Source organism: Tetrao urogallus (genome assembly GCF_951394365.1).
Source record: "Tetrao urogallus genome assembly, chromosome: 1".
Lineage (NCBI taxonomy): Eukaryota > Metazoa > Chordata > Aves > Galliformes > Phasianidae > Tetrao > Tetrao urogallus.
The window spans coordinates 87,698,625-87,724,525 of record NC_136813.1 but is presented as its reverse complement, the minus strand read 5'-3'; the positions used below and the strand labels follow the sequence as shown (position 1 = coordinate 87,724,525).

At 38.0% G+C, this 25,901-nt stretch overlaps 1 protein-coding gene across 2 annotated transcripts in view; it reads right to left on the bottom strand.

Moving 5' to 3' along the window:
- ERG (ETS transcription factor ERG) overlaps nucleotides 1-25,901 on the bottom strand; it is a gene marked incomplete at both ends in the record, with an annotated part of 108,681 nt that overhangs the window by 28,285 nt on the left and 54,495 nt on the right. For both annotated transcript variants that reach the window (XM_079549339.1, XM_079549338.1), the window contains one exon: nucleotides 5,209-5,426. In XM_079549339.1, the coding sequence (XP_079405465.1) occupies nucleotides 5,209-5,426 (218 nt within the window). The remainder of the gene's footprint in view (nucleotides 1-5,208; nucleotides 5,427-25,901) is intronic.

The window sequence follows — 25,901 nt, the reverse complement described above, 5'->3', positions numbered from 1 at the left end:
TAATGGATTTGAAGAAACTGAATTTGATACTATGTGTGACAATCTGTATTATAAATGCAACAACAGCGAGGTAAGTGACAGCTTTAATTTAAACTTTTCTTGCTTTATTTAATTTAAGGTAGGCCTTTAGGCTATATTTTCAGGTGCTGTGCAGCAAATTTGTGTAGTTAATCCCTCTGCACTGGAAATAACCCTTTAATTTCATTCTACAGTTATTTTCTTCAGTATTCACAGGAGCACCAGTTCTGAGGCTATTATGACTTGAGATTTAATGTTGAGCAATTACAGCCTAAGTACATCTGGGTAGAGTCTGAGCAGAGTGAGTACATTTCTGCCTTGAGTGAGTACTAAATTGTTGATGTGTAAGAGGTCCAGTACGCTCCTAAAACTTTATATCCTGTTCCAGACAGCAGAATATATGGTCAGGAGGCAGCTTAACAGAGAGGGAAGCAAGAGTTGGGCAGCAAAAAATCATGAAATGAACCATTCTCTGGTTGCTACTCTGTGGGGCCTGGCACACTGTGTTGTATTCTCAGTGCAGCGTTATTCAGACTCAAGCTCATACACTGGAAGACAATTATGGAGGAACTTCAGAGATCCTAGAAATAGCACTTTTGGGGCTTGAGAATTTAATTTAAGGAAATAAATGATCAAGGTGGGGAAGACAGATAATCTGCTGACAAGCAGCATATGATCTGCCAGGAAAGCAGTGATGAACCAACATGGCAAAAGCAAGAAGGCACTTGTGGAAGGAATAAATGATTTTCAGATTTGTAAGTGATACATACATTGCACTGAACTGCAGTGTCTTTATTTTCATTATATTACAGAATCATAGAATCATTTGAGTTTGAAGGAACCTTTAAAGGCCATCTGGTCCAACTCTCCTGCAATGAACGGGGACACCTTCAGCTACATCAGGTTGCTCAGAGCCCCATCCAGGCTGTCCTTGAATGTCTACACAGAGGGGGCATCCACTACCTCTCTGGGCAACCTGTTCCACTACCCTCATTGTAAAAGGTTTTTCTCTATAGTCAAGGATAACATGCCCTTTAGAAAACAACTCTTCTGACCAAGAATATTTTGTAGTTAAGAGTACAGCTTGCATGTCCTCTTATGCAGAGCAACCCTTGTGTCAATTCACATGCTGCTTCATGTTGGGAAGCAGTGGTCACCACTGGGCTGCTCACTTTCTAATGATGGCTATATTAAGCATCTCTAAGTGAGGCTGTTTGGACAAAAATGAGGAACTCAGTCTTCATGCACTGCTCAGATAATTTGCATTGAAGTCTAAGTCCTAATGATAAGTTAAGTAGACCTAATATAAATAAAATTAATACGTGTGTGTGTGTGTGTATATATATATACATAAAATATATATTTTATTTTTTTTGGGGGGGGAGGGAGGGGAGAGGAAGAGCACAACACTGCTTTTTTTTTTTTTTTTTTTTTTTTTTTTTTTTTTAAAGAAAGAATTTCTCACGGGCTGCAAAGGTGGTTGGGATGGTGCAAAAGTGTGTCACTAGAGTTTTAGATGTCATAACAACTTCTGGATGTCACCATAGCTCTTTATACTTGTTTTACTAAAAAAGTATGAATCAAAAGCAACATAATAATGTATGTTATTCATACAAAAAAGTATGAATAACAACAAGTGATATAATCACAGAATGGCTAGGATTGGAAAGAACCTTAAAGATCATCAAACCTCAATCCCTGCCGTGGGCAGGGCTGACCCCCACCAGCTCAGGCTGCCCAGGGTCCCATCCAACCCGGCACTGAGTGCCTCTGGGGATGGGCACCACAGATTCTCTGGGCAGCTGTGCCAGCGCCTCAACATCCTCTGAAGAAAGAATTTCTTCCTAATATCTCAGCTAAATCTCACCTCCTTTAGTTTATAGTCATTCCTCCTTGTCCCATCACTATTATACCATGTAATGGAGAGTATTTTGTGTCCACATACAAGTTGAACATACCTTTGAGGAGAAACAGCTGGGAGCCTTCTCAGCCCGAGCATGACCCCAGCCACCCACCAGGCTGTAACACACGCTGAACAGAAGCCCACCCTTTTTCCTCTGCTGAATCCATGCCACCAGGCAGGCAGCACCACATGAGCTGTAGGTTCAGGCAATGGATGGGGAGCTTCTTTAGTTCTGCAGCTGGGTGCTCTGCTCTGGTGGCTAAACTGCTATTTTTAACACCCTGGTTTACTTCTGTTTTTATCCAATGACAGCATGGCACCAAGCGCAGGATCTCTTCTAGTTCCATGCCCAGCAGCACATCCATCCACAACACTTTTAGACCTCTCTGAACTGTGAGACAGGGCTTGGGTCCCCCCCAGCCTAATAAAAGATAATATTACTGCCTACAATTGTACTTGAGCTGCCACAGGAACATACTTGTGATTCAGGATAGTTCTGCCACTATTCGGGACAGTTGCATATTTCAGGATAGCAAATGCAAAATTTGCTGCTGCGTTTAAAATGTGACTGATCAAAGATTTCAAGTGGATCTAGGCTTTTCCTTAAGATTTAGGAGTATGTGGAAAAAGGCTGACTGACTTCACTTATCATACTATCACAGAATCATGTTATGCATTATGTATACTTTATGAATTATTACCCCAACTATTAACACTGCCCTAATGCACCTTGTGAACTTTACATTGAGAAAAACTGTGAGCAGTTGTATTATGTAAATCTTAGAAGAAATATTCAGAAGTTTAGGAAGCAGGTGAAACTAATTTTGAATCCATATACAATTTGCCATCATATCTGTGCGCTTGCTTAGCACACACATATAAATAAAACAAAAAAACAACACAAGAAAAAATACCTCACTAGGAGTGATTCGTTATACATAGGTTCACAAGAATTCCTTAATCCTTGGTGATTTCAGTTCACCATTTATTTCTCCATATCTCAAGTCTTTGTCTATTCACTGGAAAGTCTGATTTGACTTTGGCACAATTTTCATCCTTATTAGTAAAAAGTGAAGTGTAATAAGCTGTCAAACCACTTTGTCCTGCTTCATGGTGCTCATGACATTAGCACAGCAAACATGAACAGTAACCACAGTGCCTATGGCTGAGGGTTTTTCTAAATGGCTGGTGCTAGGAAATTAGTAGGCTGGTGTTTGTGACAGAGTGATGTGAAACATGGTCTTCACTGTTATATCACCAGCAATTGTTGAGTATTCTGGACCTCTGCCCTTCAGGAACACCAAAGGAAAACTGTTTAGACAGTCAGGCATTTTAGACAGGAAAGCACATGCTTGGATACTTTCCTTGAAAAAGAAAATGCACTGTGCTTTTTCAGAAGGGAAAACACAGAGTGTTTGCTCTTATGCTTGGGAGAGCCACCAGTCAATATCCACAAAAGCTAATGCATTACTTTTTCAACTTAATCCACACAATTCTCCATGACAGTGACATCTAAAAATAGATGTGAATACACTTACATGCTGTGACTATTGCCTGCTAAGCTCAGTAATTTATTTTCCCATTCCTTTTACACCCGTATTGCCTCTATACATACGGTATTTCTTCATTGCACGTACTTCTAAAATCTACCTCTATGATTACAGCTTGCAGCACTGTAATGGCAGTAAATATAAGAGTAAAAATCAGTAATTATTTCCCCCTGACATTGCAAGAATTTGCTTTCTATGTTTCTCCATTTGCTTATATTTTAAAGGAAGAGCAACAAGACCAAACCATTGTATTTTGACAACTTCAGTTGAGTGTAAGACCACATACTCCATGGATGGATCAAAGTAGCTGCCCAAAATCACATCACAGGCACATTTTCCTGGCTTTTGTATATGCTTTTTCACCTTCTAAGAGATTATTCTGTTAACTTCTGTGTCTCAAAGCTTGCTGGGGACACAGATGGACTTGTTCAAGTCCCGAGCAAGGATTGTGAAATCCTTTGTCTGAAGGACACAGATGAACAAGTCCACCAGGCAAGTCCTGGGCAAAGGTTGTGAGATCCTTTGTCTGGGGGACAGATGGGCAAGGCCAGGGGCAACCAGAGCGAGATGAGCTGCAGCTAAATAGCTGTGAAGTGCTCCTTTGTGTGGACCTATCTCCGGATGATGGCCATCTCAGGGGGTACTCAATGACTCTTGCTCAAGGCCCATCCTTGTCACGTAGGCAGGAGAACAAGGAGGATAAAAGAGGAACTGAAAACCATGAGGATGGGTTTTCTGACAACAGACTCCTCATGAAGAAGAACAGGGGTTTTCTGACAACAGACTCCTCATGAAGAACAGGGGTTTCCTGACAACAGATTCCTCATGAAGAATGAAGGATTTCTGGCAGCAGATTCCTCCTGAAGAAGAGGAGGGATTCCTGATGATCAGATTCTTCGTGAGGTGACTCCTTCATGCTGTCGAACTCTCCTGTGCCTGCTGCCTGAGCGCTGCTGCAGCTTCAAGAATTGGCTCCTCAACTTCCTCGTCTACCTGCCTGCTGCCCAAGGCCGGCCACGCTGCTGCACCCCGTCCCCCTGCTGCATCTGCCTGGGACCTTCAAACACCGTGCAACAGGACCGCTGCTGGATCCTCCTGGTGACTATCCCCGCTTTACGCAACTCCTGCTTCTTTTCCATCTTTTCTATCGCCCTCCTTCCCTTCCCCGTCTCCCTGATTAGGTTTTAGTAATAAACTGGATGCAACAACATATGAACCGTTGTTTCTTAATCTCACATCGGGTACACAGATATTAAAAGAACCTCATCTCCTTCCTATAAATTGGAGCGAGACACACCTAGAGTACAGTGTAAGTTCATATCCTAAATTATCCAGTCAGAGGGAACACAGAAAGGTATTGCCCAAGCTCACAAGAGCAGGCTCTCTGCCTCAGTTTTCACTGACAATGGCTCTAGCCATACTGCCCAAGCTGCAGAAAGCAAAGGTAAGAACCTGGAGAAAGAAGATCTGCCTGCTGTAAGTGAAGATCAGGATCGAGACCATATAAAGAATCTGAAGGTGTACATGTCTATAGGACTCAATGAGGTCCATCCACAGGTTCTGAGGGAACTGGGAGATGAAGTTGCCAAGCTGCTGTTTGAAAGGTCTAGAGGGAGTTGTCCCTGCCAATAGCAGGAGGTTGGAACTAGATGATCTTAAAGGTCCCTTCCAACCTAAATCATTCTATCATTCTACAATAAAAAAGTACATCAGTAATGGTAACACTGTAATTATTACCTTGACCCATTAACCTGGTTTGGGTTACACTCCATCTTGATGGTGACTCTGGCTGGGGGCTGTGATAACCAGTCCTGCTGGGGAACGCGCGGGCTCATCTTTGATGTCTGCCCATATTCACTGGAGGAGGAGGCCGTCATCTCTGTCTTCGCAAGGTGGGGCGATCCGTAAGCGCACTCAAACAAGGACTGGTCTTCACTCACCACTGATAATGCTTCCTGCAAACAAGAGAAGTCAGTGTGTCAGCATTTCAGAGCAGATACTACCTATCAAAAAAAGTAATGTTCATTTACCTTACGAGTAACATTTTTTTTTTTTTTTTTGCCTGGAAACTGTCATTTTTTAGGTGAGCCCTTGCTGCTGGCAGATGTGAGGACTCATGGTGCCAGACACACATCAGGGAAGGACAACATGCCTCATACCTGACACCTTCTGCTAACAGCAGAGGAGAGGCACATACATACTCATCTAAATGCTTGGGAATAGCAACAGGGAGGTGGGATAGAGAGAGCAGGGAAAATAGCTCTGGCCCCTCACATCTCAGATATGGATGTGGAGGGCCAGATCTAATTGTGGGTGCCAGCTGACATCAGCACAACATGGCCAGAATATGAGACTTGCTGACTCATGGGGAGCTCCTCTTCCTTCCTCTGGGACTGAGGCCAATTCCTACCTGGATGGGATGCCAAGACACAGCTGGGAGTGAATTATACAGGAGAAAGCAGGTACAGATTGCAAATATAGGATATGATTCCACTCTGTATACTACATACGAAAAGGCATTTTAAAATAGTAGGCATCAAACATTGTATAATAGATACATTTCTTACCATTACCACACAAGTGAAATGAAGCAATTTTATTCTTGTTCCTGTTTGACCTGAGGCCATCCAATGTAAGTAAATTTAGGAATACTTAGGATAGTCACAAGTGTAAACTAAAGCATGTGGTGTTGCTATTTACTGACATTACTGGTGACTGTAAATATTGTCTGTTGTAAGGATACATGCTATATTGCACAAAAAAAGGAAAGTGCACACAGTTTAACTTTCTGAGGACAGTGAACATCGAAAGTATGAACCCAATTAATAAGGATTATGTGAATATCTAAAAAGCTATGTCAAAAAAACAAGACAAACATAAATGAAGCCAGGAAAAGGACTCAGACGTAACACTTCAGGGAAAAATGTCTTGCTATATACAAAGTGAATTTCAATTTCAAAAGCCAGATAGAGTTGTGCTCTGATTTAACAGTACTCTGTACTCCATCCTTTTAGCTATCACTTAGGGTATGATGACTGCTCTGTAAAGGCCCTGTAGGAATAACTGAGTTTCTGCCAACTTTGGGTGCCATTGGGTTTGTTACTATGTGACATCTCCTTATTGCATTTCCTATGATAGTGAGAATTTCTGATGTTTTTCTTCAAGTTCTCTCTGATCTTTGCTGGCAGTCTTGAAGGACACTAGGACAGGTAATACCTCTCCTTTGTGCACATTAAAGAAGGCTGTCTTGGTCAACTGAGCTTTTGCATAATGTTTAAGTGCCTGCATAGCTAGAGAGTATGGTCTAAATTAGAATTAGCCTTACTTCCTCCTTAACTATCTTTTTGCTCTTCTTGCACATTGAGATAGATATTTCACTGTGGGAAGCATAGTAATTGCATTTAGCATCAGTTCTGCTGCTCCTCCTGTCAGCCAGGATGCAGATGATCATGCCTACTGACTCTCATGCAAATACAGTCAAGCCCTGTAAATTTACCAGCAAGAGCAATGGGGTGACATATGTGGTCCTTGCACATCCCTATACACAGGGAGAAGTTTTCTACAAGGCACGGATTGGAGCTGTGCGTTGAAGGTTGTTAACTGCTGACTTCTTACCTCCTAGTGATTTTAAAAAGTGAAGATGTCTGGCCTAGGAATTTCTGAATTCACCGATCTTGCAAGACACAGTGATGCTGAAAATTACAGGTTAATAAAACCTTATATAACCTCACATACTGGGGCAAAGCATAGAAATAGCATCATGAAACACTCCTCAACTATATAAGAATGTATGACAACTGACATAATTCCATATTCCAAAAAACAGATAAAAAATAAAATTCAGCTGCTCCTGATATGCATCATTTCTCTTTACTAATTAAAGCCTTCAAGTCTTAACCCTAGATAAGCCAAAAAATGAAGACTCTAGCAGCAAACTAGTGTACCAAATGGATGATAAAAGTCAGAATGGATATTTCATTCTTAAATACAGGGACTTAGAAATGCACTTTCTGCTGTAATCCTAAATGCTAATGCTTGGATCAAATATAACATCAACTTGTCAGCCTTTATCATCATGAAGAACAGCTGCATAATCTGGACATAAATAAACATAGATATATATAAACATAGATAAATAAAGACAATAATACTATTTTTGGTGAAGGAGTTTTATATATGGATGCCAATTTATTTGTAGTAAATGCTCTTCATTAAACATTTGCATGTTAATCTCTTTTTTTTTTTTTTCTCATTCATAACTAATACTGTTACTGGAACAGTTTGGCAACATCAAGCAGTAAGTGGGATAAAGCAAAACAGTTACAAAACAGATTCATGATAAAGCTCTTTTTGATCTTGCCAAGTTCTGCACCTTTATGGGAATGATTTCACTACTGGATGGGGCAGATGTCATTAATCTCATGACATCTCAGAAATGTAGTCTTGTCTTTCACCTCTAGTAATCAGTTTCTGGGGTAATGTGATATGAAGAAATCCACACAGATTGCTTGTAGTTGCAGGTGGGGAGGACTTCCACGGAAGTCTGTGAAGTAGAACCACTTCTAATGCTATCTGAAGTCAATATTGGACACAGATTTTCTTTGCTTCATCTTTCTTTCTCCAAATACTTCCTCTCATGACAACACTAGCAGAACATGAAAATCTGTTCCTTCACTAAGACTTTTTTTTTTAATCCCTTGTATTATACAAAACCTTCTCTGCCAGACTGCATAAATGATAAAAGAACAAAATATCTTTATTTAGTTTTGACTTACAGTTCACTGATAAGTAAAAAAAAAAAATAACAGACTGACAAATCTGTAAAACAATAGGTAGAGCAACGCCTTTAAAGTAGGCATGAAGTCATTAGGACAAAGGTGTTTACTTAATCAAATACAAGATTACTTGGCCTAAAAGCACGAAGTTACAGGAAACGTGATTGAAGTAGTTCCCATCAAGAGAAGTATATGCAAACTGATTGTTCTTTATACACAATGTCAGGAGCTAAGGGCAAAGATATATATATATTTTTTCCTAGAGTTTGATCAAAATTAAGGAATGGTTAAAGGAGATAATGAGGTGTGCAAAGGAGATAATGAAGTTTATCTGCTCACGATAAGAGTTATAGTGGAAAAAATACTGCAAGATTTTAAACAGAATTTGAAGAACATTCTAACATGGCAGTGCTTTTTCTCAAGTTAATTCTCACTAGGAAACATGCCTGCTTGTGCATGAAAAACATTTCTGTACCTTCATGCTATAAAGTATGCTTTCATTTTAGAAATGAACATTTGCATTCATTGTGTGGCAGTCATATCTCCATGAAGCACAGCCACTGTATGTGTGTGCATATGTATGACTATCTAAGAATATTCAGTCGATCCCTATTAGTATTATTAGAATATTATATCATTTCTATGCTCAATGCCTATGTAAAAATCTATCAAGTAACTTGGCTGCTCAAAAAAATGCTTTAAGGACATTGGAAATCAAGAACTTACTGCCCAGCACTGTTGAAATCAAAGCACGCCACTATGTTTGAGAATATTGGCCACAAAACAGCAGGATCTTGGGCTGCACAGTACTGCACAGTTAGAGGATGATGTTCAATGAGTCACAAATATAAAGCCAACCACTTTGTCCACTGAGAGATGCTGCAGATAGTAAAAAGGCATTTCCTCCTTGTGTAGCCATCTCTCCCATGCTCCAAAATGCAGCTGTGTGCCCTGACTGTGAGGGACTTGCAGTAATGCTGCAATCAAGAACTTTAGATCTTCAGTATGTCTGTGCACATTTATAGGTTTTTTTTGTTTCTTTGTTTTTACACTGATTTTGTAATATTTCTCCTCATTAATAGAAGCAACTTCTACTTTCTCTAATCTGATTTCACGGTCATGCACGTGTAAACAAAGTCACAACCCTCTCAGACACAGGCTGTTTCCTTGTGTTGGATATCCACAGCTGGTCAGAAAAAATGAATTCTCCCATCAGTGAAGAATTCTGACTGATATTGGAATTTCATTTTAAATTAGACAAAAAGCTGTTATATGAAAACTTTCACCAAAAAGTTTATTGAAAGGATGGATTCTAAGGTATAGATGTGTGCTTTGCAGATGTTAAAACACTCTAATATAAAATTGTAAATACAAAGCTCTTGTTACAGATACTTCTCATATACTAATTGTACAATTGAAAGAAATTATCAATGTGGGAAGGTTTATCACAATATTTATCAGAAGAAGATGCTTCAGCGTTATTGAAATGATTAGCTTCACCACTTTCCCAGAAAATTCCAATCAAGTTTCTGCTAAACATTTACATTTGGAAGGACCTGTATTTTCTAAAGAAAGACTGTTTTGATTAAGATCATGTAATTAACATTATTAAGTGTTTCCATGCCTGGTTGCACTCTGTATTCTTTGTATACTTGATAATATTTGTCATTAAAATGAATTGTAACACAATCGTAACTGAAAAAGAGAACAAGTGAAAGTGTGCAAGACAGCACATGGTATGCACCTTGGCATAATCACTCCAAACTACACCAGCTTGCTCAGACATTCACTAATCTTGCTTGCTATTCTTCTGTTCTACCACAGACTACGTCTTCTGATGCTCTAGGAGGCTGTTTATCTGGAGTGAAAGCCTAATTTCAAACAGGCGAGGAATGTCATTTCCATCTTGGAATAGATATCACATGGGAAGCTGGACACCAGAATCTTGCAGAGCAGTGGGCAATCATCCAGCCTGAAACTTCACTGCACTTCACTCATGTCTGAAACAGGCATCACTGCATGATAAAGCAAGCTGTGGCTGAACTGCTAAAGGGCACCTAGAATAAATTTGCAGCTTTGCTTCAAGGTCAATTGTTTGAGCCTCTGATTCATTGCATCAAGCAATAATCAGTGAAACAAAAGACAAATGATTGATGTTTTAGTCTTGCTATAGCTTATTAATCTTGATGCTCTTACCTCTCTGTTTTGAGTGTTTGCCTAAGAACTGGCTTTGAGAGATATTCAATATGGTGTGTGGAACATACTGGAAAAGGTTACTACTTAAAATGCAGTCACCTGAGTCAGAAATTGCAGCACACATCTGGAATATGTTTTCCTTCTAAATCTCTAAGTCTTGGATTCATTAGATCAGACAAAAATCCACATATTATATTCATGAGAGAGTTCAGGAACAACAGAAAGCCTTGGCAAGTACAAGATAAGAAAGACAGATGTTGTCCTCACCTCCACCCATCAGAATCTTATTGCAGCTCAGTTAACATCCTCCACTTATTTGCAATGAGCTCTTGGATAGTCTGGAGTAATCCAAACACAGGCTAGGTGCTGCCACTATCTGGTATCTTCACCTCTCAATGAGACAAATATAAAGAATGTTTGGAAGCAAAGGAAAGACACTGCTGCATTCCCACTTGAAAAAAAGGAATAAGCAAGCATTCATCAAAATGATGATATGAACTTGCAGGCTAGATTTATTTTGGGGAAATAAATCTTACACAGATGTGTAAGGAGTGATTGTGCAGCCCTCTTTGTGTAAATCATTCTCCTGGCTTCACTAGAACTAACAATGTGAACAAAGCCATCATGGCTAAGCCCAAAAGTTTAATGCTTTTTGTATTAATGAACAAATTTTGAGATGTTATAAACTCAAATGTAGAGTGTAGTGCTTTCTCATGTTTTTGAATATACAGATTGTCATTCCTAAATATCAGTAAACTCTATTTTTGCCATCAGCTTTCTTCACTGGGCAATATTTGTAGCACAAACCATTCACATTCAGGTCTCCAAGTGATTCATAAAACAAGAAACAATTACTGCTCCACTACTGCTAGTGAGAAAGCTCTGGTAAAAATGACAAAAAGTTGTCTTGCTTTAGAAGACACATCTTCCTCATGTGAAGCTCAATGCCATATTTGGGACATCCCTACACCCCTTATGGAAAAATTAACATACCAAGTAGAGTTGATGAATCATTACCCTTCAGAGATCAGGAATAATCTATAAGCATCTCATGTAAAGAGTTGCCATTTCACAATCAATTATTTTACCTTCCATTTTAATCTGAAAGTAAAGAGCAAATACATAGTTTAACCACAAAACAAGAGTAAGTAAATGGAAACAGGAAGCTATTTCATACAAGTCATACATACATTTCATACACACCCTGGATACTATACCATCAAAGCAGAGCAGGGGGCTTGTTCTAATACAGTGATGAAAGTCTCCACCCTGCACCTAGTTTAGTGCACATACAACATCTGAGTGCCTTCAAACCAACATCCCAGCAGGGTCAGTCTTGAGGAAGCAACACCAGTCCTCACAGTGAAGAACAGCACCAGGCCTCTAAGTGAAAGCTGACTTCAAAATTCACAAGATAGTATCAAAAAGCTTAGGGAATGAAGCAAACCATCTGATGCTATACAGCAAGTACAGCAGTTCTTTTTATTCCTCTGCAGAACAATATTGCAGAACTTGAAAGGTGATGGTACTAGATTGATAATTTTGATGTTCAAGAACCTGGTGCTGCAGCTTGCAAATGGTTTAGTCCCACGTTAATGGTTTGGTGGTTTGAGATCCATGACTTTGTATTCTGTTGCTACAAGGACAAACACATTCTCTATGCAAAAACAACTGCTGAACAGACCTGAAATGCTTGAGACAAAAAAGAAAATGCTCATTCCTTTCTTATTCCAGCGGCCTATGTGCATCCTAGGCACCAGCATGGTTATTGAACATAAGTGGATATCAAACATTGGATGTGTGTACTGAGTGGTGCATTTCAGCAGCAGTGATGGCAATGTGAAAAACATAACCATGTTCCAGATGGCCATGAACAGCTGTCACACAAGGAAATGAAGAGTGTTTCAATCAGCTCATCAGTATGAGTCAGCGGATTATGACCAGAGAACTGTGTATGGAGCTGAATGTCAGCTTCGGTGAATTGGAGATGATGATGGCAATGTTGGAATATCACAAAGTTTGCACCAGGTGACTAGGTGACTACTATGAATACTCACACAGGAGCAGAAACACTGTATGTAAGTTTGTCAGGATGTATTGAACCAATATTTGTAAATATACAGTAAATAATGTAAATAATAGGCTGAAAGTGATAGAATTCTGATTCACATCATTACCAGTGAAAAAATGTCACGTCATCACTATGAGCTGGAGTCAAAATGATAGCCCTTGGAGCGGTGACATGAAAAGTTGCCTACAAAGAACAAGCTCAAGATACAGACCTCAGTGATTAAAGTGATGTGCACTGTCTTTTGGGATGAGAAAAAGGTGATCCTCCTGGATTTCCTGGAACCTGGACAAACCATCAATTCTGACCACTGCACTGTGACAGTGACTAAGCTGAAGGCTCAAACTTCAAGTTAGGTTGGAGAAGAAGAAACTTTTCTCTTGCAACACAATAACACCAGGCCCCATAAACCTGTTTGAAGACAGTAGAGCATGTGGCTAGTCTTGGCTGGACTGTCCTAGCACACTTACCACACAGTCTAGACTTGGCACTTTCTGGCTTCCCCTTGTTTGGGACAATGAAAAAGTGGACCATGTGGGCAACATTTTCCTTCCAACACCATCATAGCAGCTGTGAAAGAGTGGGTCACCTCCACTGGTGCAGATTCTTATGAGAGCAGCATACAAGCTCTTGCTCATTGCTAGTGAAAATGCATGACTAATGGCAACAACTATTTGGTTTGTAGCTGAGAATTTGCTGTATTAAACAGCGTTACTGTGTTCTTTATATCTGCTATAGTTTCCATGGAGGCATTACTTTCTGAGCAACCTATTCCTCAATGTATTTCTCAATGATTATGTGAACCTTAATTCATCAGTGCTAAAAACACAATTGCATCCTGCAGATTGTATACTGTATTCACACATTCAAAAAATTGCAGCTTTGTATGCTTTTTTTAGCACTTCCATCCTTGCAAAGAGCTTTAACACTGAGGTTTGAATAACTATGTTTTTTTCAGCCAATACAATAGACTTTTCTCCCTTTTCATCTTGATAGTATTGTCAATTATGAACTCTGAAAACTTTACGTTTTTTCCTCCTTAAGCTTGGTTGTTAACTTCTAAGGCTCCAAAGTGGCTATAATTCTGTGAAAACTTACATATAAATCTCATTTTCATTTCTGCCTCAGCACAGTGTTTAGCCTGCTGCCTCTACTCTGGTTTTCTGGTAGACTTTCTTGATGTGAAGAAGCAGGCAAACTTCTGCTTCGTTAAAACAAAACAAACAAAAAAGCAACCATAAATATCTGTTTTGTTTTGTTTTGTTTTCTTTTGTCTTTCTCATCAATCTTTAATGCAACAAGTTTTTTGGCAAAACAGGTGGCAAATTTGTAAAATGGCCCAAAAATCCAGTGGGAAGTGTTGCATGCGACACCTGCTATGACCATTTGTCAATAGACCAGAATGATAAAGGGGAAGAGTCTTGGGCCAAAATTTCTACATAAAACAAGACACCGATTCCATTCCAGACAACCTGTCCTACCTTTTCTGTGTTTCCTATTTGTATCTTTGGCATCACAGGCAGCCCTCATAGTATGAATTTTGGATTAATATCTTGAAGAATTACTGTATGTCTATCAGAGACAGTCATGTGTCTGAACTAAAGGCGTTGCTTGAACACAGTAACCTCCCTGGTACTCTGGCTTTAGCAACTTTATTAGGAAACTCTTAGAATAAAAATACCATTTTTTACTTTTTTTTTTTTTTTTTTCTGCCTTATTCAAATATCTCTCTGGTGTTATGACAAGATGGTAGTATTTGCAGCTCTTTTTTCTACCACTTAGCCAAAACTACAAAATTATATATTGCATTTATACTAAGTTTAATATTTATTAACTGTGGTGGGTTGATATATTTGTATGTATAATTATATATACCTATTATATATACAAACAAAAGCTTCTGTATACAATTATTAGATAATTCCATCCTCAGTCTATGAATCATCATCATCATCATCATCATCATCTAGGATTTAAAATACTTTTCTTGAAGGTGTATTGCATACCACAGACAACTCACCAGGAAAGTGATGAGAAATACCTTACGAATAAGGTACTGATGAATGAATTAAGCAGTAGGCACAAAACTGAAAAGGGCATCCAAATTAGTTTCCTTTCTGACAAACCTTTGTTTTTTGTGAATGCCTAGTGACACTGGGGAAATAACACTTGGATGAGGGCCATGAGCTGAACACCAATGTTGCAGGCAACCCATCCCTTTCCCACAGTCCACTTTTGTACTCTGCTCATCCACATGCGCATGTGTGTACTTGCATGCACAGTGAGCAAGTCACTCACTTTATTGTTAGAAAAATTGCCAGTAACTCCCAATATAACATAAGCTATCTCAAACAAACAAACAAACAAACAAACAAACAGAAAACAACAACAACAACAACAACAAAACACCTGGGAGAAATCAAAAGGGTGTCCACTGGGCATATCATCAGTTAAATCTGGCCAGAGCTCTCAGATCAGCAGCCAGACACAGTGACCAGCCTGGAGAGAGGCAGGAGGGACTGTTCACCAGTGCCCTTGATGGCTATTCCTGCAGCTCAAGGACCCCTGCAGCTGAGGGCCCTCTCACCTGCTGCTTTACCCTGTGAAGGTTTCAGATGCTCCCCTGTGCTCCCTTTCATACACATTTGAAATTCTGACCTTCTTATTTAGAGAACAGTCCTCACATTTAGCGTCTACTGAAGTAATTTCCCCGCTTGATAGCTTCTGCAAAAAAATACCACTTAAGTGACCTTTACTTATAATAATGCTTTCATTTACTTCCAAATGTATTTGATACATTTGGATATGATATTTTTGACTGACTTTTCCCCACTAGATAAATGAAATTAAAATGCGAATTGCTATCACTTTTTAAGAAGTTACTATATCAAGAGTTTTCTCCACTTCTGCACTGTAACAGAGAAGTCCTTTGCTTACATTAGCTTCCCTTCCTTTTCCACAGCCACATTTTATCCTGGATCTTCTGTGTATGTGGTGAATATACACATTTCTATGCCTCTCATAGTACTCATTGTACTCCCCATTTTAATAGCATATGGAGTATTGCCCAGATGGGTAATCTTTCTAAATTCAGAATGAACTTTTCAAGTATGCCCAGTGAGTATATAAAATATGGCTTCCCGTCATGATAACCTTTATAGAGTATAGCCTAACATACCTTCCTATAATTGTTTATAATGAATATATTGGTTCATAATTCAGTGCATGTTATTTTAGTCATTTGCCACAAAACATGACTAATGAAATTAATATGGGGTTGAATGTCACAGTATTAAGACACTTCTACACTTGCAAAGACTAACACAGGAAAGTACTTAGCAAAATAATGACAAAGTTAAGCATGTGCTTAGATTTAAGTATATTCAACCTGCTTTGCTGAACCAGTATAAAGTATGATATTGTCATTTTAGCTTAAGAACTATGAGTTCACTCAAGGAGACTGGTATGGTTAATTGAAGTCATTATGGCTCTTAAGTAATTTGATTATAAAGAAAATTGCCAATACAAAAGTAGAACATTTAATAATTATTTTCAAAAAAATCTTCTCCTTTTCCTTTTCCTTTTCCTTTTCCTTTTCCTTTTCCTTTTCCTTTTCCTTTTCCTTTTCCTTTTCCTTTTCCTTTTCCTTTTCCTTTTCCTTTTCCTTTTTTCTTTTTCTTCCTTTCTCTCTCTCTCTCTCTTTTCTTTTTTTTTTTTTTAAAGGAGAGCTATCACATATGGGTAACCTCCAACTTCACTCATGTCTCCATGATGATGTTTTTTGCCCCATCAGGCATGCAGAAGAAACAGGTTATGGGATATTTTAAATTGTACGTGTGAAGAAGAAAAGGAAAATGTATGTAGCAATATCTGATTTGGCAACAAGAAAAAATATTGCATATTTTTTTCCCTGTAGCAGCATCTTTTCTAAGTTAGCAATAGCTAGCACTGTTCCTCATACTAAAACAATTGCCATTCAGTTCTTACATTGACTTCAGTTTTCTATGACACCAACATTAGCTCCAAAAAAACTGAAAAGACCACCTGCTGCCACTAATGAGAAGTAAACTAAGAAAGTCAACTCCAGTGAAAACAATATAAAATGCAGAACACTGAACTACACATTCAGTACAGCAAGAGGAAATATCAAGATGCTTTCCTTTATACCTCACTAATAAAACGAGGCATCTAATAAGCATTACTATAAGAAATGGAGCTGTTTAGAGGAAAGCTTAGGCTATGCTAAAAGAAAAGATCTGAATTTACTTTTTTTTTTTTTTTTTTGACTGTACTGAAGAATGACCCCAAAAATATCTCCATATACTCTACAGTATACCTTCAAATATACAAACAAGAGAGGTATGCAGGCTGTTACTCTTTTATTGTTTCCCCAAACAAACCCATTTCCTATAAGCTGCTCCCGTATCTTTTGTGTCACATACAGCTTCCCAGAAAAACAGCAGGAAAATAAAGTGTGAACTCAAAACAACCCGTTTCCAAAGAACAATGTACCATACCAAGGAGAGTGAGAGTTGGAAAGGGAAGGGCTGGAGAGAGAAGAGAGGGAGAAAAGCTGTTTTGATGCTGCCAAGGGACTTGAAGATAAAAAGGAAGGAGGAACTTTTAAAAGTCTCAGAGGGGAAGAGTTGTGTAACTGTAAATATGCAATAGGCATGTTGCCAACTATTTCAAAGGATTTGAGGTTTCAAAATCATCCAGAAGGCTAACTGATTTGCACTTTGGGTTCTGAGCTTCCAGGAACACCTTTATATGTCTGAGAGCCAGAAACTACCATCTCCTTTTATAGACTACTCAAGCCATACTTGGTCACATTTTCAAGCTGAATCAGTAAGGAATGTAAAGATACCATTTATGCTTCCCTGCAATCCAATAAAAAAGAAGGTATGGACTATATAAGGCAAAATGGTACATGTCAGTCTATATGAAGAGAAAACCAGAAAATCATGTTGATTAAGTTCCTGGCTGACCTGAATAATCTTCAAAGTTCCTCGCGTTCAGTAAACCAAGAAAACCCCTACATTAAACTCCCACAGGTACAATATCTATCACTCATCGAGACACATGATAAAAGCCAATGATAAATGTCACCATTGGCATGTTAAAATCTTGGTTCAGTATATGGTTTGTCACGGACGTAAGAGCAGAAAGAAGGAATAAAAGTAAGGAAAGAATTATTTTTGTCTTCTTGTCCATGACAATTATGCTAGAAAGAAAAAACTGTGCAATCAGCAGGAAAACTGGATCACATTTCTCCAGATCATGAATCTGACTGGTTCTCAAATCATTGGGAAGAGAGACACTGCTTTTACAGGTTTGTTTTTTTTTTTTCTTTCTTTCTTTAGCCAGTAAAAGATGCAGAAATACGGAGTTTCCAATCACCTACAATCCATAACACTACCATATGTCAGCAAGATCTTATCATAGATAGGACAAGAAGGGGAGGTTCAGGTTAGGGGAAAGTTCTTCACTGACAGGGCAGTGAGGTGCTGGCACAGCTGCCCAGAGAAGCTGTGGTGCCCCATCCCTGGACGTGCTCAAAGCCAGGTTGTATGGTGTCCTGGGCAGCCTGAGCTGGTTGGGGGCAGTCCTGTCCACGCAAGGGTTGGGGTGGGTGGGCTGTGAGGTCCCTTCCAACTTCTATGATTCTATTATAAATGTACTCCACAAAGAATAAGATATAGAGCAAGACTTATACCACAGTGTGATGACTTCCTACTATGGACTTTTAAACTTCCATGGTACTGGAGCTAAAAAGGATATTTCAAATGCTTCAATAGTATTTACTAACTATGAATGTTATGTAGAACTAGACGCAACATGGGAAAGGAAAATATTTGCAACTAACAGGGGAGGGACATGGGTACAAAACTCTAATTAAGTGCATAGAGTGACCGACATGACTGTCACATTTATGCCAAAGGTTATTTCTCAATCTGAATGTGATACACAACAGGTAATAAAGAAATGAAAAGATACTCTGCAATGCTGGCAAATAAATAAATAAATAAATAGATAAATAGATAAATGAATGGTAGTGAAAAGACTAAGGAAGAGGGAAGAGACACAGCACAAATTGGAACAAACCTAGCTAAAACCATAGATGTGACTCATTCCTGTCCTGGCTCCTGCAGCTGCTTTGTCTCCCTATCTTTGCCAACATCAAGGTGTCAAGGGGTTCCTGGATGGATCCCTCCTATTTTAGATGCATCTGAACTGACTAGGGCCACCTCTGGACCTCACTGTGGGGAGAACAGGCTGGAAAGAATGCAATGTGTAGTATTCACAGTGACCCCCGCATTCTCCTCTAAGTCCCAATCCCTCTCATCTATAGAAGTCCACTCAGTCTGAGAGGGAATATCCCTGCATGCAATGGAGCAAATTCCTTAATGCAGCACATCCCATCAAAGAAAGGACAACTCTCACTCATCATATAGAGAATCTTCCTACCCTTTTGCAATGTTGAAGCTTGGCTTTTGATGATGGCAGGACCTGCCAACAGTTGAGGTTAGCCAAAGGCAACAGCTAGTTAATAAAAGCACTTGATATGAGAGCAAAAAGGTGGGCTTTTTATGCTTTTTTTTTTCCCCTCTGAAATCCTGAACACTGAAGACTGGACTTTGACCAAGGAAAGTCTTAGAGTTTTGGGTTTTTTTTCATATATCATTCAGTTCACCTGGAACTCATCCAGTTAATGAGGATTTTGTAGTTGTAGGTGCTCAGTGTACTTACAAGCCAGGTTACTAATTGCAATGCTCAGTACACATAGGTGCCCAGCCTCACATATCTGTGCTTGATCTACACAGATATTGAAAGTGAACATTTCTTCAGACTGTAATTGTGCAGCTAGCCCAAATACAAACTGCTGAGGATTTTTAACACCAATTTTAAACTGCTTGTTGTAAACTAATTTTGCTTCATTGGAAATTATCAAAATAGATACTTGGTTTTAGTTAGAGAACAGTGGTTCTTCTGAATAAGTTTTCTGAACATTTTCCTTAAGAGGTACTTTCAGTAAGGCTGAAATCTAAAACAGAACTTTATAAATCAACTCTTTTGTAAGAATATGGAAAACAGATCTAAGGCTTCAGGAAGATTTTTGCTTCCTCATGTTGAGTATTTCATCACTGACCAGGCATGTTTTAAAGTTGTTTATTGCCCTCTAAAGCTTTGGATTTCAGTCACAACTGTAGGGAAAAGGTTTGCTAGAAACATTTTACATTCCTACATCACCTTGTATTCTACTTTTCTCTGCAAATAGCATTTCTACATTGAGTACACTAAGTATTACTTTTTTTTTTTACACAGAAAAATTAGCTTTAAAATCCATTATTTGAAAATTCAGTTCTTATATAAGAAGTTTTCCAAGTTCAGAGTTTCTGATTGTGTATTTCTAGTTCAGTCCTTGAAGATATTTTCCTAGCTCTCACCATACTTACTAGGTGTTAGCAAGATCATCAATTATTGCAAAGCAAACAACATTACTCATTTCAAAACTCAGTAGCTCAGAATTTTGCATTCCATGCTGATCTCTTACATGAGCACTCCTATTAATGGTACTGTTTGTCAACAAGAGACAGCTGATACCAGTTCAATGGAAAACAGAAAAACTCTGAAAATCACAGGATGGGAACCTGGAAATTAAATGCAGTGATTTTTCCAGGTCACACTGAATTTTTCAAAGATGTGTGGATATAATAGAAGACTCCTCTCTAGTGCTCTGCTCTAATCATTAGCCACCAGATCATGTGTGTACAGAACTTGCTCTGATTCATCTCTGCTACATAACTCTGTTCCCACTTGCCTTACAACTTGGGAATTAACATAGACAATATGTCCTGTACTCTGGCAGAAACACAGAGCAATTAGCAAGCTGCTGATCATGCACATAAAAAAAGTACTGGACTATGTGGGTTTTGTTTGTTTGTTTTTCTTCTGTGCTTTCATTATTCTGATAGATTTTTCATCTGTAAGCTATTCTTAAAAGCATTTCATCAAGACCTAAATATACAGCTAGATAAACTGAGTTTCTGGTGGAAAGAAGTGTAGGATAATTGTGTGAAGATGTAGGAGACAGTGTGAAACCAACTCTATCCTTTGGAGATGTGTTTAGATCTTGAGAACAACTGAGGGTTACGTAAAGCAGAGAAAACAGATTGATGACCTTAGATTTCTTTTCCAACATAAATGATCCTATGATTCCATATAAAGATGAAACATTCATCTCTTTAACAGGGTGGGTTTTTTTGGAGCAGTGTATAAATCTAACTTTAAAACATAATTTATTTTAGCTAAGAGATATCTTTTGATATTTGATTAGCAAAACCATAGGTTGTAGAATGTTTAGAAAGTGAATTAAGAAAGACAACTAAAAGAGAAAGGAGAAAAAAATGTGATACTGAAGATCAGATAATTGGATATTTCCCTTGCAAGCTTCTGCATTAAAATTCTTTCATCCTCCAAAAGAAGGTAGAATTAACATTTAGCCAACACATTGGGTAAAGACTGAAATAGAATGCATAGATATTAAACATTCATGCTACAGCAAATATAGAAGATATAGCTTAGAAAAACACAGTGTTTGAATGCATTTTTTCATGCAGGCTCTGTTTGGATATTTTAGTGACAGGACAGTGCAGTTTTTTCTGAGCCAGCTGAGTTTGCAAATAGTCTTTGCTAAACCATGTATAATAAAGAGAATGCGTTCACATGTACAAACTGAGGAGTCCTTCCTAAGGCATCACTTCCTTAGGACAGCCAGGTATCTGCCATTTGCTAGGCGTAAGGCACTCTGTAACAGATAGGGAAGCGTTCACCTTTATCCTAACACAACTTTCCTGAAAAAGACAGCAGTTTCACAGAGCAGAGGAGGTGGTGATTTTATTTTTCTTTCCTCCTAGTACCCTCATTATGCTAAAGCAACTGACAGTTTCAAGAAATCAGTTTATTCTCCATAGGATACTTTAGGACTAAAAGTATGTCCCTGGCAGATTTCGTTCTCCCACCTTCTATTGCGTTTTTATGAGTATTGATCTCCACTCACTATTATTGTTGCTGCTGGTTATACAGTCATTTGTAAATTACTTTGGATGAAAGTGCATTGTTTTGGCTTCTGCTGAGCATTCATTTTTAGTGCCATTATCAAAGTTACTAGTTCCTTTTTTTAGCATCATCCCAATCCTATTTGGTTTATCTTATCTAACTAAGATTTTAAGAGTTAATTCTGAGTATTCATCAAGCTTCCTTTTAAACAGCAGTAGTTGCCAAATTTCACGATCTTTCTGAACCTTAGGTTCATTTGAACCAAAATTCTGGGGTCAGCTGAAAAAATAAGACTGTTAGTTTTCAATTCAGAATTAAGTAAAATGAAATAAAATGAATAAAAATAAAAATAAAAATAAAAATAAAAATAAAAATAAAAATAAAAAAGTAGCACGATGGTTTGAGAACAAGAAAAGCTCTTTAAAATGTGAATAATGAAGTTAAAAAGCAGATCAAAAGGTGAAAAACATAACATACACTATTCCATGAGGTGTCATGAATGTAAATTCTGATGTAAATTCCTTACTGTTACCTTAACTTAAACATTGTGTATTACTGCTCTCAACTTCCACATTTAAACTTTCATATAGAACCTTTTGCAATGTTTTCCCCGGTCTTATTGAACCTTGTGTATTTCTTGGAGTCCTCCTCTTTTCACAAATGAACAGAACAGCAGAGCAGTCAGAAAGAATAGGAAAACAAAGCCCCTGGTTTCACAGGCACCCCACCTCATTATGACCATTCTCAAGCAATTTACCAGCCCCTTTAATCAGTCTTCTCCAGTGTCACACAAAAGCCTTCAAGTTCCATAAATTCAAATACGTGGAGGGAAAACTGTCACTAATATAGAGAGATGCATTATATCTACCTGTGATATTATGAACATTAGGCATTTTCTGGTTTAAAAAATAAACAGCTGAAGGCTTTATCAATTATAATACAGAAAATATATTTATCTAATAGGTTGAACTTTCAGTTTTATGTAATTACAGTTTCAGGAGTAAGACTTAGTACTGGACATATGATGGTAAGAATCCATCTGGATACTAGTTTAGAAACTAGAAACATGATAAGATATATGTTCTGCTCATTACTTTTTTAATTAAGAAGTGCACCATAAAATCCCAGGTTAGCGAGAGTTCATCTGCACTCAAATCTTAAGCAAGGTTCTTGCTTTTCTTGAGATCTACTTTTGCTCACAAGTCCAGGACAACACCTATGTGGTAGAAACAGTATGTATAGCCCTCTTAAAAACAGGTAAGAATTATCTAAATGGTGCATGCAGTTCTTCTGCAGGGTCCCTGCTCTGTGTCGAGTTCAGCTCTGTCACACAAAAGCATCTGAAGTTTTTTAAGTCAGGATCCAGAAATGTGGAGTATTAAAAAGTAATGTACTTTGGATCAAGCCCTTAGGGTAAAATCTTTAGTACCAAAGAGTCTTTTGTAAATGGAAATGGAAACTGAGTTCTTCAAGCATAAGAAACTGGACTTTAAGAAAACCACTAAGTATCACAAGACTCCTGAAAAAAATTGTGAGAGTTGGCAAGAGTTGCATCCTCTGAGAGGCAGCTAAGACTCACAGAGGTCAAGGCCAAACAAAACCTCTAGGAAAGAGGAAAACTATGAAGCCTATGAAGAATCAGAAGAGAAATACACTTGGGATTGAATTTGCTCTAGTCTGTATTCTAAAAGATCAGATCCAATATGTGATGCAGGTGGGAAAAATTAGTGAATATGAGGACAGCTCGGACATAACAATCATGCTAATTGGAAAGGACGTGGCACCGTTATAGAGAAAGAATCCATTCAGAATTACTTGAAGTTCAAAAGTTTACACATAATTGTAAAGATCATGCTATACTTCAAAATATTTTCAAATATTTTATCAAACAGGTATTCAAATATATTTTAAAAAGTAATTGTAGTTGTTAAATCCTCAATATTCATTGTGTTAGTGGCATTTTTTAATCTGAAATAATGTCACTGATATTTATGCAAATAAAAGCCTAATGTAAAATCATCAAATGAAAGTTCTGAAGAGTTTAACATGAACAAGAGTTATTAACCTGCAAGATAAAAACAGCCTCCATTTCAGCGTAGTAACGGTAGGAAGGAAAATACAGGAGAGGATTTGGAGAACCTCAGCTTTGTTTCCTTTCAACTGTTAAAGTTTACAGGTTGGGAGTAAGGTAAGAGGAAGAAGAGTACAGCAATGCCTCTGTCTAAATTCATCTCTTGTGTGAAGCTCTTTTTTTAGCTTTTCAATTACATTATTTTAGTAACCAAAGTCTTTTTCGAGGAAAGAAGTTATCAACACTTTCAATTTTTCCTTTTTTTACTTACAGTAATTAAGTATGTTAATTAATTTAACTTGATTAAATAGGTATTGTTGTTTGTTTTCCCCACACAGGTAACCAAAACTGGCACAAGGACACTTTTAAATCATGAGGAAGTATTTCACCTTCAGAAATCCATCCAATGATTTTGTATGCTTCTACAAAATCAGAAGCACTGAGAACTCTTCAGTTGTTCACAACCTTGCAAAATGGAGAGCCTTATTACAGGGTCTAAGCAGAGATTTAACAACCTAACCCATAGGACCTTTTTTGGAAAATTTCAACTTATTTATTTTTATTTCAACTTTATTTTTATTTCAACTTATTTTATTTTTATTTAAAAACTTTCTACTAAACTTGCGTGCTCCAGCAGAAAGAAGCCATTGGGATTGTCAAGATTTATTAAGTACTTTTCCTATCTTATTTGAACCAGTAATAGAATCCACTTGAATTTCTTTGGCTCTGCATACAAACAGTTTCTAAAGCTGATCACCAGAGGTTAAATTCCTGTCTACCTTTCATTTCAGTTCTATAACTGCACTGAGTACATTTCCTTAAAACCTGTGAATTCTAAATCAAGGGAAAAATTATTTTTAATCTCGTAGTCATTAGACCACTTTTATGACTAAAATATTTAAGCAATTGTCATTTTTAAAGATAGAATGTAACCTTTATGACCAAAGAACTATCTTTATACACAAGAATTGCTCCAAAAGCAATGCTTCCTATTTTATCACGTTGGCCCATTATGTCATAGATATGGCAGTAGAGACTGAACCTTCCTGCCAGTATCCTATTCCATTTTGTTGCCATATGACAGATAGCAGCAGAGGAGCAGTCTGAAAAAGAGATGGTAGACATAGAAGTGCATATCTTATATGCATATATCACACAAAGGTGTATCACTAAATTCCTCCATGCAGAGAAAACGGCACCCACAGACATTAATTGGCTCTTACTGAATTGTACTGGGGACCAAGGAGTGGATATGAGCACAGTGAGGTGGTGAATGATGCATTTCAACAGTGGTAACAACGATGTGAAAGGCAAGCCACATTCTGGACAAACATGAACAGCTTTCACACCATGAAATGAAGAGCATCTCAGTCAGCTGATCCATGTGAATTGATTAATGATGATGATTATGCTGAAAAAATTGAATTTGCTCTACTAAATTGTGACATTGTGCTCTTTGTATCTGTCCTAGTTTCCATGGAAATATGATATAAATAGGACACACTACAGTCAGAGTTACTTATGTATATTGACTCTAGAATGGAAGAAATAACATAATCTTTTGATGTCTCCTTGTACTTAAGGCTCATTAGTATTTAACCTCTCTGACTGTACATGCTGCAAACACCTCTGTCCTAATGTCCCATCTAATTTGTTCAATAAAAAGTAAGTGGGGTCCATCACATCTCCATTGCAGAGCCCTGGATGATGAAGCAGGTAGGCATGTTTTTAATCTAAAACATATCTGGAATAGCTCCAATGCTTTCAGTTTGGCATGCATTCATATTGTCTAATGGTTCACATCTATAATGACCATTACAGATGAATGCTGTGCTGCCTGTGACCCTTTACAGAGCCTAATCCAAAGCTTAGTGAAATCAGTGGGAGAGACTCTGTGCCTTAAACAGATAGGACTGTGCTGATCCTAAGCCAGAACAGGAAACTGAGGAAACATAAGAACTACCCTGTTTGTTGCCTTGAGTACTTGTTTAGTGTTTTGGAATTTACTGACTAAATCAGCATGGAAGAAACTTGGCAGTCAGATACTTTTGCCAAGTTGTGTTATTTTGGTTGTATCAGAACTCCTGAAAATAGACTCAACACTCTAGTGATACACTTGTGTTCATACCATAGCCTCCTTGAACAAACTCCACCCAATTGCTCAGGACACCCTTGGACTGGCAGACCTGCTGCATATTTGGTTAAAAAGGCAATATTTTATTAAGAACATTTATATTCACTTTACATCCATCTCACGCTT